General features: G+C 41.5%; 1 protein-coding gene across 6 annotated transcripts in view; it reads right to left on the minus strand.

The window, feature by feature from the left end:
* pde4ba (phosphodiesterase 4B, cAMP-specific a) overlaps positions 1-22212 on the minus strand; it is a 243702-nt gene that overhangs the window by 78551 nt on the left and 142939 nt on the right. Inside the window, exon 1 of one of the 6 annotated variants that reach the window (XM_085138560.1) lies at positions 4860-6650. The exons of the other annotated variants lie outside the window; for them this stretch is intronic. Within the exon in view, the coding sequence (XP_084994686.1) occupies positions 4860-4960 (101 nt within the window). The 5' untranslated portion in view covers positions 4961-6650. Of the gene's footprint in view, positions 1-4859; positions 6651-22212 lie in introns of those variants that run through there. 6 annotated transcript variants of the gene reach the window in all.

Below are 22212 nucleotides of genomic sequence, written 5' to 3' on the forward strand. Positions count from 1 at the left end.
TCGTGGCAGGATCAGCCTGATGTTATTTGTATCCCGCTGTAACTTTACTGTATAGCAAACATCTCCAAAATGTCAGGAGTAGTTAGTCATTACAACAAGTGTTTGTGAACTACAAATCAAGAATGTGGGATACTGTTTGTCCGTGATTTGAAGAGCCCAGTCGTGCTCCCGACACAGGGAAAACCAATCCTGCAGGGAGACCTACCTCGGCACTTGTGCAGGTAAAACCAAAGGGAAGATTTGCTTCACCATATTTTCTAGTCTTTGGCTTAGAATGAAGTTGGTTTGGAAACATATTCAGCGATGCTTCATCTCCTGCTTTGCGTTTGTGTAGGCGCCCGCGCTAGCAGTGTCCAAGCGTTGTTGTTTTTTTTCCCCTTTTCATGCCGCGCCCCCCCCTGCAATGGCTCTGCGCCCCCCCCTAGGGGGCGGGCCCCACACTTTGGGAAGGTCTGCCCTGTGTGATGAGTCTGGATTTCTGGCAACTTCTGGATGCTGTAGGTTCACATTTGACGTACATAACGTGAAAGCGTAGCTCCATCCTGCCTTGTATCAAAGTTTCAGGCTGGTGGCCGTCACATTTTGGGCCTATGAGTACCAACTGTGTATTAATTGTCTTTCTCCACAGTGTACCCATTTTCTAATGACTACTTCTAGCTGTTGTAAAGCACCACGTCACCTCAAAATGGTTTGTTGAACATGACAGTGAGTTTCCTGCGCTCAGATGGCCTCATCCGTCACCAGATCTCAATCCCATAGAGCACCTTTGGGATGTGCAGCTGACAAATCTCTAGAAACCACTTGATATAGTCTTGAATCTATGTCGGCAAGAATTAAGACAAAGACGATCCAACCCTGTACTAGTTGTAACAAATTAAGTAGCCAGTTAGAGTAAATTTCTTTAACTACAGATCAGAATAATGGCACGTACCGAAGCAAACACCTCAACACCATTGTCTTAATCTGCTCAGCTATCAGCCCTTATTATCATCAGTAGGGATGGTTACCGGCACCGGTTCTGACATAAACAGTAGTAACCAGACCGAAAAGCAGCGCACATTTGGTGCTTTTTTTTCCTGAGATGTCATTAACTTTGGATTCTAGCCAATCATTTTACGTTTCCGAGGATAGTAGGCGGGCCCAGGTACGTACGTTCTTTTAGAGCAGAGCTACAGATTAAAAATGCCCAAGGCAAAGCGGTCAAAAGTCTGGCTGTACTTCACAGCAAAAGATGCAAACTCAGCAGCTGCAACAAGTGGTTTAAGCTGATACTGTGATACTGTCAAAGGAGGTAACACCTCAAATCCGATGAAACACCTGGCGACGCATAGCGTTTTTTTTAAAAGCCGAGAAATGCGCCGTATTTGATAGCTTGCTGCGAGACCTCACACCGAGCACATCTACTGAGGGTGTGGTGCCTGTTATCGGACCCAGAGTTAGCAACATCCCCCAAAAACCCGAAGAGGAGAGTCCTGGCCCCTAGCCCTGCCAGTGTAGCAGAAATGATGAGGATGATGATGCAGCAGCAGCCGTTCTTCTCTGCGTGAGTAGCTTAATGTTGTTCGTGTGTAATTTACGTTGAGTAGGCTAACCACGTTATTACATTAATGCATGTAAGGTGAACTAGCAAACATCATCATAGCTACATGCAGCTGTCTTCTTGTTTGATGGCAGATACTCCCTTCACCCTGGACAAAAAGGCTAAAATGACCAAAGAAAAAGTGGAAAACAGTTAAACATGAGAGGTTTTTGGACAAAGTTTGTTTTTTCCATTGTTTAAGCTGCTTCCAGCCAAGAGTGATACCATATATGCCCCATAGCTGCAGAAAAGGCTAACATTGTTATCTTTTTACAAAAAAACAGCTGAACATGAGAGGTTTTTGGACCAATTTTGTGTTCTCCATTCTTTAAGCACCGGCACCGTTTCAAAAGTACTGGTTTGGCACCGGTATCGGATAAAACCTAAACGATACCCATCCCTAGTCATCAGCCCTTTGATTACTTCAACTGACATTAGTCACCATCATCATCATCATCAAACAAACTTTATTGCAGCAGCGGCTAAATTTTAGCTTTTACAAGTCACTCAGAAATCAAAGTTCTTAACCACGGCAGACTTGGGAGTCGTGAAGTGCGCTGCAAATAAAACTCTGGGAAACCACAAACTCTACAACACAGAGCTGCACTCCACCCATGGACAAGCAGCACAAAACACTGTAATTCAAAATCCTTTGCTGCAGAGAAAAATGGGTCAACGAAATAAAAAAGGAATCTGGCTTCAAATGCCTACGCAACAAATATAAGATGAGGGTAAATGGTTCAATCACACATCTTTGACTCTGGTCACCGTCACACAAATGAGGCTTTGTCGTTGAGAACTTAAATGTGGTTTCAAAAGTCAGATCTTATTGTGACTGCATAAACAGCATGTTCCACAACAGTCAAAGCTCGAAACTGAAACTCCCATGGTCTGATGTATTTTCAGCCTGTATCGGTATAGGCTTAAAATAATAAAAAGAGGGATCCAGCACCCAAGAAAACATTCTGTTATAGATAAAAGGAGCTTTGCTCTTTGTTATTATGCCATAGAAATCCAGGTCACCGGCCAAATATTTGGTTAATCTTCTGCTCCAGCTGGTTATGCTACACAGTCCCTGGGACATACAGTATATAGGTTAACTCATCCACCACCACAGGGCAGCTGCATGCGTGTAACTACGTAATCCAAGGATCTACTAACAAAAGCACAAACACTCACAACACACAGAGCGACGTGAGGAAGCAGTCATAAGGCAATTACTCCCCAGTGCTCACATGTCTACCTGTCTAATGATTCAGTACAGTGCACCATTTGTGTACTTCTCCTTTCTTCACTGTAGTCCAGTACTTTCCACAGGAAACCCTCAGTCACAGAGGTGGAACCCACCCAACCAACGAGAGGTTGATGCCCAACGTCTCCAGACATCCACAATTACACACTACATTTCCCATTTCCCCTTCTATTTTTGCTTAAACGTCTACAGAAATAAACAGATTGTGATTCTTTTTATGCATACAAGAGAAAATTACTTCTCGAGTGTAATTCGGGATATTTTATTTAATTCGTTAAGGCCATCTAGGCTAATTTGGTTGGATTTAGTTGTTTCTCTTTTATCTGCACGCTCTCTAAACACTGAAAACGTCCCACCGGCAGCCTGATCAGTCTCCTGCTAAGCCAAAATACCGACAGCCCTCTTGGGGAGAGACTCAGCCTAGTTTTCACACTGGTGTAGTTTCTCCCTGAAACAGCCTACATGACTGATGGATACACAACATGCTTTAAGCTTTTACTGTTCATCAAAGCAAATTCCTAACATAGTAATAACATCGTAATAAATGATTACATTTATAGAGCAAATACTAATGTAGCCATCCTTCATTACGCCCAATTTAAGCTTATAGACATTAGGGGTGGGGGAAAAATGGATACTGTGTAGCATGGTGATATTTTGTTTGCTAATAATGTATCGATACAGGGACAGCAGAAATCGATACTTTGTTACAAAAAGGTTTTTGTGCTCTGACTTCAGAGCATGTTGATCCTTTTTCTGAGCAAGAATCCTGACATTCCTTCACTGTCCAAATGTGTTTCACTTGTTTATGGCAGCAATAAACATGACAGTTTACTTATTTTAATTTAAGACATGTTTTATTTTAATTAAGTTTAAAACTTTTTTATTTAATGTAAAATTATATTTTGTTTTAATTTACTTTCAAATTCTTCAGTTGCTGAAGGGGCTGCATAGTTTTCATAAACTGCATAGTTCAGAATAGCTATAATTGTACCAGATGGTTGATTCAGTTAAGTTGGACTAGACTGTAATACAAACCGTTCAGTTTGTCAACAATAAAACTGAAATGAGAGAAAGACTGAGTGTGAGACTTTGATATTAGATAAAATGAATATTGATAAAGTTTACCTTTATGTACAGAATTTGAATATCGCAAAATATTTTAAAAAATTGCAATAATATCGTATCGTGGGATGTATGGTGATTCCCACCTCTAATAGACATGTTCTACAAAACAAATATAAATACTATATTCAAATATTTGTTACATTTTGAATCAAATGAAAACTTTGTAACAAATATGCTGCAAGAAAGTAAATTGATACAAAATCACCTTCCTTTAACACTTTCTGTTCTAAAGTAACATATTTACCACTTGCCATGAATGACTGGTGATATAGATAGGTCTGTTGATAAGGGCTGGAACAAACGCTGATATGGGCAGACAAAGTCAAATTTACCACCGTTGCTCTAGGCTACGAGGATCACAGACCCTTCAATGTCACAATATTTATTTATTTATTTTTCATTCTTTGGTTACGTCCCCGGGCTCAGCTGCTTATTATTATGCCCGATAGTCAAAACTGGACTATATTTACACCGTGGCTTAAAAAAAGCCCAGAAAGAAGTCTGGATAATAAACAAATTCATCGCAGCACTTCCAGACTGATTTGCATGGCAAAATACTCGACTATCTTTAAACACAGCACGCAGCCAGTTTGAATTTCTTTTTTTTTCTCCACCCAAACATGTGACGGTGCAGTCGCTTTCGAAGCCAAGTATTAATGTAACGATAAGAAACACACGAGCGCTCACATGGGAGGGGCTAATGAATGAGAAAATGCGAGCGAGCCTGCTCGTGCTGCAAAGTGATAAACACACAGCAAAGGGAGGCATTCAGAGATTAGGAGTGAACACCCAAGAGGAGACTTTGTTACAGTAAATCGGAAAGTTAGTTTGACGGTTGGACAGAGTGAAAACACAGCATGACAACATGAGTTGCGCGTGGCCGTATGTGCAGCGTCTAACCTGTGAGTGTGGCCGTGGTTTGTAGCGTGGAGCTTCCTGATGACTTCCTCACTGAAGTCAAAATGAACCCTTCCTCTGGCACAGGGTGAACGCCGGTACATTTCCCCGACACACACATGAACTCATGCACACGCTATCTGACTCATACTATCACATATGTAGCTACGAGCACGACCTGCTGTTAGAAGCCTCAAAAACTCAGCACGCACACACACAAAGCGCACAAATGTCTCATACACTGTAGCATTATTAAAACCTAAGCGGCGTGCACACACACCTCTCAGACACTCAGCGTTCAACGACAAATCTCACACACACCTTGTCACAAAAGCATGCGACTACAAAAGACTGACAACTGACATTCATTCCTCACGCGTTCACCACATTTCAACACACAACCAGCCAACCTGTACACAGATACATGACAGTACATCAAAACGACTGTTTCCTATAAAGCTTCTGTTAAAACAAAAGTTACTCAGCACATTATCCATCAGCCACTCTCTCCGAGGTACGAGACAAGCAGCAAGCACGTCTCCAGTCACCCTCTCGCCACACTTGATCTCATGTCACAACAGTGTAAGCAGCAGCCTGCACGTCACATCACTGAACTCTTTCAGCCCCCGATCACTGTCTGACTCTGTCACTGCCCCCTCTCTGCCGGACTCTCCTCGTCACAGACTATACTTCCTCCCCATGCTGTGTGTGTGTGTGTGAATCTGAGCGACTGTGTGTTTAACATGTGTGTGTATGGAGCTCTGTTCCCTTCGGTGCAGCCCAGCAGAGTAAGGAGGAACATCAAAGTTGCGGACTGGAATAACTGGAGTGGAGTAATTATTCACAACCTTTGCCAGCTTTTTGTATCTACGGAAAAACATCCAGAAGCACGAGAGCTCACACACCCAGCTACTCAGAGATAACTACATACAAACAAACTGTTTTTCTTGAAAAGCCTCTGAAATAACCGTCCGTACACAAAGGTTCGAGCTTTCGTTTCACTTTTTTTAAAATATATGAAATAAGTTTGTGTATTTGGGTAAATTTTTTTAAGGTTAAAGATTTTATGGGTTCAGCATTCTTTCATTTTTATGGTATCTTGTAAACTGGCTGCACAGTTTTGAACGCGCAGCGCAATAAAAGATTATTACACGTCCCTTTAACGACGTCTCCTCGGCATTTACGAGCAGAACATAAAGACTGGAGAACATCTTTGAGGACGAGTCAGCGATGGCGTCATAGAGTGAGGTAAAGCTATGCTTTTAAAATTACATTATAAAGACCTTTAAGCAACATATTTAAGCTCTTTTCAGCTTCGATTCACTATTTGAAACCTGGTCCACCTTAACTGTCAGCGCATCTCTGTGTGAGAAAGAGGGGGCATCTGGCATCATTGCAGGGGGCCGCAGTCCCCGTTGACACTGTGCGCTATACTGATCGCTGAGCCCTCATTTCATGACAACTGATGACAGGCTTGCGATGGATAGCAGCACGTACAAAATGTGCAAAGTCATCAGAAAGAGCGGTGAGTACTGGTTTTGTGTGTTTTGTAGAAAGGGAATAAACGTGAAGACTTAGCTTCATTTTGGGGGTATCAGGTATCAGTCTTAGATTTTAGCCATGAGCTTCATTTGAAACTGCAGAAAAAGCTCATTTGTTTAAGTAGACTCAGTAACAGGTTTACATTTCACATCACGTTTTGTGGCGTACATGTCTATAATCTGGTGTCTTGGCCTTTGTTAAGTCTAAGGAGCACTGGTGTATTTTACAAAGCCAGACTCTTCTTTTTTTTATTACTTAGTTTTTAATAAAGGTTTTACATATTTTTACAACAGAAAAGGAAAACAACCAAAAACAACAATAACAAAACAAGCAGTCGACTGGAAAGCACAGCTTTTTCCCACAAAGCAATTCTGGCAGTGAGAACATGACTTTATATTCATGATTTGACAGCACATCTACAGATGTAAGAGCAGCTTAGGAGAGGCATGCAGACGTTTATATAGATGTGAGTAGGCACAAACAGGAGAAAGAAAAAATAAATTAAATTAAAAAAACAAAACAACATTCTAATTTCGGATATATTTCAACCACTTGTCCCATCTTGTGGTATAAATATTAGCTTGCAGCCTTAACAAAAAGGTAAGTTTTTCCATTTTATGAATCTCCTCAACGACGCTCAACCAGTCGTCCAGAACAGGGGGGTCAGTACAGAGCCACTTACGAGTAATTGCTTTTTTTGCAGCAGCAGTAAGAATCTTCAGGAGATATTTGTCATTGCTTGTTAATTCTTCGGGTAGGTCTCCTAAATAAAATGTTATGACAGGTCGTTGTTTTGATTTAAAGCCTATAGTCTGTTCTATCTTTGATATAACATCTTCCCAAAATTTAGAAAGTTTTCGACACGACCAGAATATGTGGGTATGGTTTGCAACAGTTTCCCCACAGCTCCTCCAGCATGAAGAATTTCCCCGTGTTTGTTGTTTTGGTGTTATGAAAAATCGTACCAGGTTTTTCCAACTAAATTCTCGCCAGTATGCAGAGGATGAGGTTGAAATGGTCTCACACATATTGTCCCATTGCTCAGAAGTTATAACTGAGGACAACTCTCTCTCCCATCTTCCCTTTATATAATCTGTTGAAGTTCCCCTACTTTTCAATATGCCCTGGTAGAGTTTAGAGATAACTGACTTGCATCCCTTATAGTATGTTTGTGAAATCAGATTAATTATTTCATTGGATTGTGTATTAATTTCTTTAGTCACTTTTGAGGACAAATACTGCCGTAATTGTAGGTATCTGAAAAAATCACTTTTTCCTAGCCCATATTTTTCTTGTAACGTTTGAAAACTTTGCAGGCCATTCTTATCCAGTATTTTACAGTATACATTAATGCCTTTATGTGACCAGTTCTTAAATTGTAAATCCAATAAAGCCAGACTCTTCTTATCTGCGTCCAATCTTAATGCTTACAAAGAACTGCTAGGATTTGCACTCCTCTCGATGGCTTCCCCACGGCTTTTTTCTAAAATTGGTAAAACGTCTTTCTATTGGTCAGAGCGCATTAAAGCTGGATGGATTTGTCACCCCGGGAGAGTTAAAAGCTCTCATATAGGCTTCTAAAACTGCATGGATATGTCCTGCTACCCAAAGGCTGACCTTCTCTTTTTATTTCAACGTTCATTCAGGTTGATGTTTCCTATTTTTGTGACTTTATAATTGTGCGAATTCTTGGTGAGTGAAAAAGAAACTTAATGTCAAGAGACTTCCTGGTTAAATAAAATTTAAATTACAAGAAAAAAACCCAACAAATGCTACTTTTTAAATATATGTCTCGTTGTGTCTTGTTATGGTTTCACGAAAACCCCCCAACACACCAACACACACACACACACACACACTATGAGTTTCGGTTCTTCTTATGAAACTCAGGAAAATCTCGCTGAATGACAGCTGGAGGAGTTTCTAATAAGCCCTGTCATGACGGGACACGTAAGCTCGTTTGTCATTTTGCTGAATATGATTCACGGCCATGACACATAATCGAGGAACTCAGAAAAACACACGAGGGGAGGAGCAGGATCACAGAGGCCCAAACTGAATTGGTGCTACGCTACGTTCCCACACTGCAGCTCGCCCCGGCGCTTCTCAATAAACACAAAGACGGAAGAAGCGGGACATGTGCACAGCCGGCGGGCTGCGTGTATCCTGCACAACAAAAGCAACAGCATTCCTCTGGAGGTAACTATGGGAGAAAAACACAGAGTCAACGTTAGCAGCCGGACATGAAAACAAGCCGCTGTAAGTGGATCGTGTATGTTTTTTATTTTTTTATTCAAATAAGAAAACTGAGATATAAGTGTCTTAAATTGGTGCTCACTCAAAAACCTGAATATTGCTCGTTCAGAGAGAAACTCACCCTATTCATGTGGTCTTACATAATTCAGTGACATCACACGGTCAAATCCTTCTAAAATTAGAGACTCGCCTGCCTGCAGCTTATGACGTCAGCTGTTCAACTCAACTATAACTGAACCTAAAATTGAATAAAAAAATTTTAAATAAATAAATCATTCATAAGCGCATGACTCACAAGTGCTTCTGAGCACCTCTGAGCAGGTTTGCTGCTTACTTCTACATCCAGGGCTTTGGTGGACACTGAACATATAAACACCAGCAAGTCAGCATGTCTCACTTTACACTAGAGGTGGGAATCACCACACATCCCACGATACGATATTATCACAATACTTAACGCACGATACGATATTATTGCAATTTTTAAAAAATATTTTGCGATATTCAGATTCTGTACATAAAGGTAAACTTTATCAATATTCATTTTCTCTAATATCAAAGTCTCACACTCAGTCTTTCTCTCATTTCAGTTTGATTGTTGACAAACTGAACGGTTTGTATTACAGTCTAGTCCAACTTAACTGAATCAACCATCTGGTACAATTATAGCTATTCTGAACTATGCAGTTTATGAAAACTATGCAGCCCCTTCAGCAACTGAAGAATTTGAAAGTCAATTAAAACAAAATAGAATTTTACATTAAATAAAAAAGTTTTCAACTTAATTCAAATAAAACATGTATTAAATTAAAATAAGTAAACTGTCATGTTTATTGCTGCCATAAAAACAAGTTAAACACATTTGGACAGTGAAGGAATGTCAGGATTCTTGCTCAGAAAAAGGATCAACATGCTCTGAAGTCAGAGCACAAAAACCTTTTTTGTAACAAAGTATCAATTTCTGCTGTCCCTGTACCGATACATTGTTAGCAAACAAAATATCACGATGCTACAAAGTATCGATTTTTTCCCCACCCCTACAGGAAGCTTCCTGTAGTGAAAACACAAGTGACCAGCTCAGTGTCTTGGCAAAAAAACCAGGGATCGTGTTCAGAAGCTACGGCTCTGCTTTGTTTCCTTTGTCAATCCTTTAAAATGAGTCAGAAAAAAAAACAAACATTAGGCCATAACACAGTCTCATTATCATACCAAAGTCTTGGCAACACAACACATACCACTAATTCTTCACCACAGGTCTAATTATAGCGCATCAGGAAGCAGTATTGTAAAACCTGTTGATAAACTGCATACCAGATGCTTTCTTACCTGTTCTGCGACTCTCATTACATTTTAAAATACATGATTTCGTTTTCTAGAACTAACATCATGCAGGAACCTTCTGTGAACACAAGAGGGCGCCATTTAGCTTCACAGAAACAGGTTTCTGTGGCCCCGTTTACATCCATGAGATGGCAGTATAATATCTGCATTATGGCTCTAGATAAGCCATGCAACATATTTTTACATGGTTTGGCATGTGCTACCAGATGATCTATGGAGAGCGTGTGAAGACGGTTCCATAAAATATTAATTTTTTGACTTAAAAACAGCACTTATTGTGGTTCTGAGCAGGCGATACTGTGACTAACAGTCAACCTTCAGCTATAATTATGAATGAGGTGTGCTCTGAATGTCAAAGGGAGAAATCAATACGAGTGTGCAAATCCTTACAGAAATCTGTTAATGAAGGTGCAGAGACCGTGCACATTTGGAATTTGGAAAAGTTCCATGAAAAAACACATTTTTCCCATCAAATGCAGAGAGCCAGAATTTAAAACTGAGCAGGCTCTCATTTGACAGCTTAAAAAGTAGCCTGTCAAAACCTTATGTTTTGAATCCATATCACTTTGGAGATGAGGAAAGTAGGAAAAGAAAGGAAGAAAAAGTTTTAACAAAATGTCTTTTATCTCTGGGAACAACAAAGAAAAGCTGCAAACAGAATCACAAACGTATCTGACAGGCATCACCTTTGACATGAAAGCTATCGTGCTAATACAAACACTCCCAATCGTATTAAATCGGGATCAGAGAACAGACACGATCCCTGAAAGCACTTTAAAAATAAACTCTGAGAAAAGACGAAGAAACTCAGAACTTAATAGGACTGAGACGAAGACAAAGGCGGACGAAGAAAAGAGCAGGAGTCATTTCCAGGGTAGAAAAATGTGATCTGCAGGGCAATGAATGAAATGTTATCTCGTAAGGTTTCTGCACCGAATAGACTTTTTGTGTGCTGACAATATTACGACCGTCTTCAATGAGTACGCTGTTTCAGTAAAAGTCGGGGAAAGTGCACTCCGATTTCTGTCATGTGAATTCCCTGTGATCATAACCCACGTCTGACTCGTCGTAGCACGAGCGATCCACAGGATGTGGAGGTCTAGCTCTCTCCTCTGTCTGCAAACATGGGTAACAAGCTCGGGGAGAGTTTCATTTCTTGGACGGTGGTTATTAAAAAACATTCACACTTGGTGTTTATTCCAAATTTGACCCATTTCACTGAGGGATTAAAACAGAGTCACTTTTTTTCAAGCAGCATCGAGTATTAAAGTATTTATTCAAGACTCTAAAACAGAGAAAAAAAACCCAGTAGGATAAAGGTAATTTATCCCCTTATTTTATCTTACTTACGTAAAATACATAAAATTAATACTATGTATTAGGGCTGCCACGATTAGTCGACTAGTCACGATTACGTCGACTGTCAAAATCGTCGACGACTGATTTAATAGTCGACGCGTCGTTTGAAGCTTTGTAAGATCACAAAAGACGCAGGAATAAGTAGTAGGATTTAAGAGTGTAATAACGGACTGAAACAGAAGATGGCAGCACTGCACGTACAAGGATGCCAGCTGCCGTTAAACCCCGAAGAAGAAGAAGAAGAAGCTGTGTCCCAGAATTCATAGCGCAGCCCAGCTCAGTTTCCAACAATGGCGGCAGCTAGTTAGTTTTAATATTACTCTTATTATTCTTTCTGGGTCACAAAATAAACGTTTGTTATATTTTCAGGCGAGAATGTAGCTGTGTAAACCTCAAATATCTGCTCAGTTTATCAAGACACCACATGTTTTCAAAAGCGCTCCGACGTTTTCGGAGACATCTGTTAGCCACTAGCTCGATAGCTAGCCGGGGGCTAATCGTTTTCAAACCCACCGCTGTCTTTCGCTACTCAGGTTAAATATATATATAAGTCACTTAGATAACTTAAAAATGTTATTGTTTGGCTTTTTTTTAGTATTTTATTTGTTCCTGATTAAATCGGTTTGGCTGAGATTAAAGTTATAGTTTTTACACAGCTGAATAAACGTCAAGCAGATTAAATCCATTGAAACAATCTGAAAATATTAAAATTTAATAAACTATCATCTTGTCTTTATTTTTAGTTAGCACATACCTTAAACACTTAAAGCTGTAAGCTAATGATAGTTATATAAGAGCAGATGCTGCTGGTGCAATAAGCTGCACGTTTTACGTCCAATGGATGATGATCTGATTAGTCGACTAATCGCAAAAATAATCGGTGACTAGTCGACTATCAAAATAATCGTTTGTGGCAGCCCTACTTTGTATTTAATCAGTATTATTCATGGCTCTCTTCCACGGCGTGCATTTGTCCTGCCTTCCTCTCTCGCCACCAACCATTCGCAGCAGATGGCCCCGCCCCTCCCCGAGCCTGGTCCTTCGGGAGGTTTCTTCCTGTTAAAAGAGAGTTTTTCCTTCCCACTGTTGCCAAAGTGCTTCCTCACAGGGAGTCCTCTGATTGTTGAGGTTTCCTCTGTATTACTGCAGGGCCTCGAGCTGCTGCTGCTGTGATTTGATGCTATATAAATAAAACACCTGTAAGAATTTCTTTTTCAGACCTGTGGAAACCTTGAAACTGTGAAGAACTAAGATAAACTATCAGTACTGTAAATTGTTAATGAGGTTATAAGCTTAACACACTGTAGGATCGCACGTGCGCTGCTTTGAACAGTCGTCCTTTAATTGGTCGCTTCTTGAGTTCAAAGGTCAACATCTGCCAATCAAGTGCATTAAGTGATAAAACAGCACAGATTAGTCTGTTTGATACCAACTGCGTCTGGTTAAGAGTCGCCGGGCGCCCCACTTTTAAACACATGTGACCTTTCACATGTACCTCACGCAGAGACGACACTTTAGCAGCGTAGTGGGACTTTAGGATTACTGCTCCTCACCTACGTCACAGGTAAGGCAGGTATTGATTTTTCACAGGAAGCTCGCCTTGACGTGTGAACAGAGGGGGGCGCGAACCCGCCCCACCACCACACGGCTCTCTGAGGTCACTCTGAATGTTTCATTCATCTACTGACACGTCACTTATAGCTTCCAGCAGCATCCGTCCAAAAAGACCAGAGAAGCAAAGACCAGATACGGTCAGGCAGGAGATAATGAATCCTTCCCGTCTACAAGCTGACACGTTCGATTGCCAGATAGAGGGAGAATTTAAAGCTCCGCCCTGCTCGCCTTACCACAACATAGCGTTCTGAACCCCCCCCCCCCACCTCGCTATCTGTATAAATCTAATTCCCTGCTCTGAAAAGAGGCCACTGCAGTCATTCCCCCTGTGATTAACCTAATCCGTTGGCAGAGTGGTTGTCCTCTCACTGACACCACCATCACGTATTTGACGTAGACTGCCTTCACGCCGCGATAACCAGCGAGCGCACTCTGAAAACGTGTGAATTTCAAGCAGCACGGAGAACAAATGTCACTGAAAGGAGCTCAGAGACCTGCAGCGTAGCAAAGCTTCACTATAAAGCGCTGCGAGCTGTTTATGAGTTTTCAGCTACACACTCTGGCCACTTTATTAGGTATATCTGCTCATTAACACGAATATCTGATTTTCCATCAGACGGAAATTTCAAGCGGAGCGTGATCTGCTGGGATTTTCCCACCAACCATCTCTTCAGAAAAAGAGAAACTATCCTAGTTTCAGGGAGAACAAACGTCACTGATGCCAGAGTTCAGAGGAGGACGGACCGACTGCTTTGAGCTGACGGGAAGGCAACAGTAGCTCAACCACTCGCTACAAACAAGATTTCTCAGCAGACCCCGGGTGCCGCTCCTGTCAGCTAAGAACAGGAAACTGAGACTACACTTCACATAGTCACCAAATTTGGACATTACAAGATTGGAAAACATCGTCCGGTCTGATGAGTCTCGATCTCTGCCGTGACATTTGGATGTAAACAGCGATGGTTCGGGCTGTTGCCGGTGATGTAACAGCGTGGGGGATAGATTTTTGGCACACCGTCTACCATTTTTACCCAATGAGCATCATTTTGATCAGACCTAAGGATTGTTCATCCCTTTGTGAACACAGTGTTCCCGTCTTCTAACGGCTGCTCCCAGCAGGATAACACTGCATGTATGAAAGCTCCATTTCAAACTGGTTTTCTGAACATGAGGGCGAGTTCACCTCATTCACTGGCGTGTTCCCAATCACCAGACCTCCATCAGAGCACCCTTTGGCCATCTCCATTTCGCTGATGAGGAACTTTTGTGGTCCAAAGTAATTACCCCCCAAAAACATGTTAACTTTTATCAACACTATCAATCCCAAGTTACACTTTTTCACTCTGTAAAGCAGGAGTGTCCAACTCCAGGCCTCGAGGGCCGGTGTCCTGCAGGTTTTAGATGTGTGCTTGATCCAACACAGCTGATCTAAATGCTAAATTACCTCCTCAACGGCTGTATCCCAATTCAGGGTCTGCAGCCTTAAAGGCCGCATTTTAAGGCCGATTACGTCACAGCGACGCGACGAAGGCTGACCTAATTCGAAGGCTGCTCGAAATGCGTCCCTCAAATGCGTCCTTCATTTCCCTGAATTTTAAGGATGTGGCGGTGTAGACTTCGTGGCCCAACATATCCCAGAATGCATAGCGCGGCGGCGGGTGTGGCTAATTTTGCCAAAAAAAAAAAAAAAAAAAAAACGGCGGATGAGGGGCGCCTGAAGAGTAAACTTTAAGTAAGTACTGAATATTATGTCACTTATTTATGTGCAAATGTTTAATAACGAAGAACATTAAAACATTCCTGTTGGCCACATGTCGGCAAAGTCATGTGACATTAGTGACGTTTGTACTAACTTGGTTTTAAAGCCTTTACTTTAAAATATACGCCGTTCAATAGCTGAGCTTAATCAGAGAATGATCAAAGCTCATGTAGAAACAAACAAACAAAAGATTTTCTCCTTCATTTCTGTCAAACAAAGCTGTATGAAACGTTTCCAGCTGTTAGTATCATGGTTGCTAGGCAACCTGGGCAGCGCAACGGAGGCTAGACCGTCCCATTTCACAAGCCTCGCACTTCCGACCTTAGCGGTCTTTGAGTACGCGGCCCTTGAGGATCGTTGAGGCTGCAGACCCTGAATTGGGACACAGCCAACATGTCCTGAAGTTCTCCAGAGGTCTGGTAATGAACTAATCATCTGATTCAGGTGTGCTGACCCAGGGTGAGAGCTAAAACCTGCAGGACACCGGCCCTCGAGGCCTGGAGTTGGACACCTCTGCTGTAAAGTAACATTTAGTAACAAAGTAACATCCGTACAAACTATTGTTTGTGAGATGAACTGCTTCACCTGGTTTTTCTCTACTCCTCTGTACGCAGGTCGCTTGTGGAAACCTAATTTTGTTTACTACTTCTGCATGATTTCATTACTTTAATAAGAAATCGATTGTTTCTTCCTACAAACTTGCTCAACGGTGGCGAGAGTGTTTTCATGTGATATTTCATGCTTTGTTGTGTCGATATCTGACGGTCGTGCTACCTCGGGGACGACGATATCACATCACGCATGTGACAGGCGGCCGTGCTTATCACAATAAAATACGATTCACAGACACAAAGGAGTTCACCTCAGTGCTCAAACTGAATTATTCAGAAAGCTGCAAAGGAAACCTTCACATTCATCGCAGCTATTTCTCAAACACACGAAACGTATTAATTACAGTCTAATTGTAGTCGACTTTTTCCTTGGAAGTCTCGTGTTTGAGAAGCTTCTCTGTGTGTGAGAATATTTAAAGCTAAGGACGCGGCGGTTTTGTGTTTAGGATTAGAGAGCTTGAACTTCAGTAACAAACCCCACATATGTTCTTCTATCGTTTGCTTTTTGCTTTTCATGCAGTCCATCTCCAGCTGTCTACAGGCGACCGAATCCGTAGGAGTGATGATCCGCAGAGTGGTTCAAAACAATGATTCACTTCAGGTTCACGGATCAAGGAGAATAAATGAGGTAATGTTTGCTAAATCTCTCGAACAGGAGCTCTGCACACACTTCACCTGCACAGAACATGCGTAAGAGCTTCGTTTTAAACTCGCACGTAAGCTACGTTGCCATCGGAATAGTAATATTTCAGTTATTTGGCGGTTTTGGGCTAACTAACCCTGCTGTGGGCGAAAATGATCGCACTTAAGTTACTGCTGGATAAGAATTGCAAAAATCCCCAGAGAGAAACCGCTCGTCTTGCTCATCGCATTTCAACGAGACAAGCTGCACAAGCAGAACCTCATTAAGTGTCGGGTTTGGGCTAGTTTACGGTATATTTAGAGCAGCAGATCGCTCTTTGAATGTGCCGTTTAGCTCCTTGTTAAGGACTGCAAAGACTCTACGGAGGATGAACACAGAGGATTTTTAAAAAGTTTCTTCCTCTGTGTTCACAGCATTTCCAGCAGTGCACTGCTGAGGTAGGACTACAGTCTAATGAGCAGGCCACGCTGTGTCAGAGTAATTTTCAACTCCAGTATGTTTTGAAGGGAACTGCTTCTCACTTTTAGATCAGCATACAAACATTTACAATAATGTGTTATGTCCATACTGTTTGTGCTGCGAGTGCCAACACTTGGGGAAGGTTAGGGAAAGAATGCAGGCAAGATGTTAGCATTTCTGTAAAAGTGCAATCTGCTAAACCCACCCCGACCATCCTGCAGTGCTGATTGAGTTAATTTAAAAGTGTTGGTGCACTGTGATCATTGTGCAACTGAGAATCCTGTTTATATTACGTAAGCGTGTAATATGTAAGAAACAGGGTTGCAACAATAAAACGGGGCAGTAACAAAGATGGATCTCCAGTTTATCTTTATGCACCAAAGTGACCACGGAAACAGACAGAGCTCGTGGAAACTTCCAGATCAGACGATGCTGTCGTCATCATCTTGGTTACCCTTGTGATAAATAGATTTGTTTATTGTTCTCTGCAAGTCTCTACTCAATATCCTACTAGATATGAGTCATGCTCAAGTCTGGTATTATTGATGAAAGACTCTGCATCAATCACTTGATAACAGTTCTTGGTTTTAATAATCGTGCCGGCCACATATAATCGCCACTGATGCTCTTTTAGAGCTGCTGCCTGCACCAGGTTTAAAACAAGGAGAAACAAAAGGAGGCTCGAGCCAATTAGAAGGCAAGAAATCCTCATTCTGTCATCAAGGAAACGGCAGATATCAGCAAGTCTTCTTTAACCCTTTAAGACCTACCATAGAACCAAGTCCGCCAGAGCTTATATTATATGTTTACATGCTGTGGAGCCATTTTTGGGAGCATTTCAAGTTGCTATACATCAATACAACCATTACAGCCTAAATTTTAATAATATGTATGCATTAAGTGCATAGTAATTACATAAATTGCAAAAAAGTGCAATAAACTACAAAAAATTGAAAATTGTTTTTGTTTTTTTAACATTTATTTCTAGTTAGAGAAATTTAAGAGGCTTATCCCTCAAAACTGTAAATACAAAAAAGTTGCACAAAATAGTTTCCCACCACAAGAAATTTATTTTGAGTGTCTTCATAGTTTTATTTTTGAAATACACCAATTTTTATATACTGCAGGAAAAACGAAAATAAATATTATGATGCAAATTTGCAAAAAAGCAGCATATGCATCAAAATAAACTATTTCCAGCAGTGCAATATGAGTCCTAAGCATCCCAGAAACAACACAGAAAGTCATAAAGTCAAACATAACCCTGATGGTAAAAAACTACATTTCTGCGAAAATGACGTCACTTCCAGTTTCGGGCAGGTCATGGCGGACACATGATAGTTCGTGCTGATGGTCTAGGAAGTGTTACAAACAGCTGATCGGATCGGCAAAGCGTGTTTCTGGAATATTATGTTTTTGTTGCTGCAAGTGCTTTTTATGCAGTTTTTGCAAAGCTATATGTGGAAGGAAACTGTGACCGAGGACAAGCTGATGGCATAAGATGTAAGTACAACTCCTCTGGTTTCATATGCAAAATAAATTATTGCGCTAGCTCACGTGGTTGCAGAGCTACCGGGATTTAAAAATAGTTACGCGAAACGGAGCGTGCTGCTCCGACCGGCTTTAAAGGGTTAACCCACAGCTGATGAAAATCTAAACACTTACAGTATAATCCTGCAGTTACTGGCAATCAAAGCATCCAGAGCCACGTTTCACATCTCTGGTCGTCTCCAACCTCAGGTCTGCTGGACCACGCTCAGGTCACATTTCAGGAATGACCTTTGATCCTAAAGGTACATATGTGCATGGGATATCACACCAGCTGCCAGTTATCAAATTATTGTTATCATTTTATATTTAAGCAAATGATTTTGAATTAATTTTGGGAAAAAACCTAAAAGCTGAGTCAGCTGCCTGTTTTATCTACAACTCCAACCAGGGTTTAGGTCTAATCTGGAACTATAAAATGCACAAGAGCGCACACTTAATATCAGCACACGTCAGCCTGCTGTGAGACATTTCTTATCTGTGTCTGTGCAACAGCAGGAACGCATCATCAAATTTTAAAAAGCCCTAACAGCTACGGCCTTCACCTACAAAGCCCAAGCTTATCCCGGCCCGAGGTGAATAATGTGCAACATCAGCTGACGTCTTTTTTGATCAAATACGACATCGGCAGCAGAGTAATCAAATCCTTTGGCGATACCGCGCAAAAAGAATCACACTCACTGGTTTCCTTCTCATATGACGGTCGCTTCTTTCTCACATACGTGCTGACCGAACCCACACGGGTTCTGATTACACGCAATGCATGAACTGCTAAGGACCACAGCGACGACTCCAGCACACAAACTGGGATCAACACGTTTGAAAAAGCAGCCCCGCCGGCCGACGTTTAGCTTGACACTCGAGACCGCGTGGATCAAATTGCGTTCGGCGAGCATGAACACCCGCAGCTGAATACAAAATCTGTTTTTTGCACCGGTGCCCACTTTGTTAGGCCATTCAAAGTGCCTCTATGAAGCAGCATGTGGAACTGCACGGCAACGAGAGGGTTCAAAAGCACTTGACTCGTGGCTCCGTGTGGTCGGCCATTGTTTGCTTTGAAATACCTGCTGCTTTTTTTGCCGAATACGCTTCTCTCTGGAGAATTATTCTGTGAAAAAATATCTACGAACAGAGCGGCCAGAGCTGTTTTGTTGCTGGATATACTAATGAATCGAAAAGGCATTTAAATGAAAACTGACAGTGGTTTCAAACAGTGATTAAAGCCCAGAGACAGATGTCTGTAATTTGGGTAATCTCGTCAGTCTCCCCACCATCATTACCAAGCCAAACAAAGGCGCTTTAAACTGTCATCTCTCAGTCAGCTGCTTCAACTGCAGTTTGAGCACAACACATAACTAGGGCGACATAATGTCCCTCTCTTTTGTCTCCCTGTCCCACATCTTGAGACAATTCCCCATCTTCTGACTGTGTCTGCAGGGCACGAACTTTTCTGGCTTTTACCCTGACACATGTGCAGGTGAAGGGGAGGCTTTTTAACCCTTTAAAGCCGGTCAGAGCTGCACGCTCTGTTTTGCGTAACTATTTTTAGATCCCGGTAGCTCTGCAATCACATAAGCTAGCACAATAATTTTTTTGCATATGAAACCAGAGGAGTTGTACTTACATCTTATGCCATCAGCTTGTCCTCGGTCACAGTTTCCTTCCACATATAGCTTTGCAAAAACTGCATAAAAAGCACTTGCAGCAACAAAAACATAATATTCCAGAAACACGCTTTGCCGATCCGATCAGCTGTTTGTAACACTTCCTAGACCATCAACGTGAACTATCGCATGTCCGCCATGACCTGCCCGAAACCGGAAGTGACGTCATTTTTGCGGAAATGTAGTTTTTTTTTTACCATCCGGGCCTCATGAGCCTATACTGGTGTTTTTAAAAGTTATGTTTGACTTTATGACTTTCTGTGTGGTTTCTGGGATGCTTAGGACTCATATTGCACTGCTGGAAATAGTTTATTTTGATGCATATGCTGCTTTTTTGCAAATTTGCATTATAATATTTATTTTCGTTTTTCCTGCAGTGTATAAAAATTGGTGTATTTCAAAAATAAAACTATGAAGACACTCAAAATAAATTCCCTGTGGTGGGAAACTATTTTGTGCAACTTTTTTGTATTTACAGTTTTGAGGGATAAGCCTCTTAAATTTCTCTAACTAGAAATATATGTTAAAAAAACAAAAACGATTTTCAATTTTTTTGTAGTTTATTGCACTTTTTTGCAATTTATGTAATTACTATGCACTTAATGCAGACATATTATTAAAATCTGGGCTGTAATGGTTGTATTGATGTATAGCAACTTGAAATGCTCCCAAAAATGGCTCCACAGCATGTAAAAATATAATATAAGCTCTGGCGGACTTGGTTCTATGGTAGGTCTTAAAGGGTTAAAGATGTATTATATTTAAATGAAGCTTAGCCTGTCCATTTCCACCCATTTTTGCCCATAGGAGAAAATTACAAGCTACCAAAAAGTCAAACTTTACAGAGTTTGGTGATTATGATGGAAACTACCACAAAGAGAATAAAGCAACAGCAAATACTTTATCTCCTCTAGAATTGCTGTTCAGCTTTGCAGAGAAGGAAATATGGTGCGATGCATCATATTTCCTTCTTTGTGCAGCCCTACAGAGAATATGAAGACTGTTGCACGGGGCCGTAACAATCTAAGTAAGACATCTGTGTAGCCTCTGGTCTGGAAGGAGAAGGCCGGTGCTCGTAGAAGCAGGTTATGTCACGGCCCGTGGCTCGGCATCCAGGGAGCCGTGGGAGGCTGCGGTGGCCAATCACCGCAGGACTACTTCAGCCAGCTCTGACGGCTTCTCCTCGCCTGTCTGTAAGTCTCCTCCCAGTGTGACCAGCATTCGGCGTGGAAGCCTGTGGCCTGCCTGCCTCCCTAGGATTCCCTTCACGGGCACCTCTCCCCTCCAAGCTCCACAGTCCTGCTCTACCTGTAAGCCTCGGCTACTTATGAAGTCTAGCTGTTCATTTCTTGACAATCTGCGTGCTGTTAACTGTGTCTCCCCTTTCTGTTGCAGTTTCCCCACGGTCCCGATTACGGTGCTCCTGGGCTCCACGCTCCTCGTTTCCCCCCGTGGCATGAGCCTTAGTTTTTCGTTTCCTTAACATTGTTAAAAGATTCTTCAGTTCAATAAAAACGTGTACACAGTTCTGAGCTGCAGTGTGCTGAGTCTGCTTTGGGGTCCTGTTACCTGAACACTGTTCTGTGACAGGTTAAGATCGAATTATCAAATCGTTTCAGTTTGGCTCAGCAATCCTACTATTTTATTATCTGTTACTTCTGATGCTAACCATCCAAGACGGTCACGGACAAAATTAAGACTGCGTGAACAAGTTCCTGTTGCCGTCAATCACACTGAGAATCGACGTCCAACTCGCAAATAACATCTTATTTTTTTGGTTTTACAAATCACAAGTGCTAATTTGTAAAGGTTAGACACTGCAGCGTTTACAAACTGCCAACATAAAATCACAGCCAGCAGTTTCTAGCAAATAACTTGAGCTCAATGGTTCATCTTACAAACAGAACTCAGCAGAGAGTCGAATTTAACAAATTCAGACATTTTCTTAGAAGTTGCTGGAAATCAAAGATAAAGGGGAGCAGGTATAAGAAGCTAAGTCATCAGGTAATACACACACACACCTGTATATTTAGATGTATAAAACGTCTCTTTAGTTGCAATGCATTATTGGTCTCACTTGGTTAGAGGAGCACTGCATGGAACGGACTTTGCTGTTGCAAGTGACATAAAACCATCCAATCCCAAATGAGGAGCCAAATATTCACTCGCCCCCCTGTAGCTGAGCGCTGCACCCCCTGCTTATTGGCAAAAGACTCACAGATGGATATGCACACATGCACACATGCACAAACATGCATGCACACACTTTATCTGTGAGAAAATATTCCTCAGCATGAATATTTTGCATCCACAGTTAAAACACAACGCGTCTTCCTTTGAGACCAAAAAGGTTTTATAATATTTCACTTTCACAAATATATTAAGTATTAAGTATATTTAAAGAATGGATATGTTACTATAATCTGGTGTCATGCAGCTTGATTAGCTATTCTGAAAATAAATCTTTTCTACATGTTTCGGCCACGTTTGAGGAGCCGAGGAGGGTTTAGTGTTGGTAGGAGATAAACTGGCAGTGTTGTCATTAGGGATTAGATGGTGG

The sequence above is a fragment of the Neolamprologus multifasciatus genome, chromosome 17 (genome assembly GCF_963576455.1).
Source record: "Neolamprologus multifasciatus chromosome 17, fNeoMul1.2, whole genome shotgun sequence".
In the NCBI taxonomy this organism is placed as follows: Eukaryota; Metazoa; Chordata; class Actinopteri; order Cichliformes; family Cichlidae; genus Neolamprologus; species Neolamprologus multifasciatus.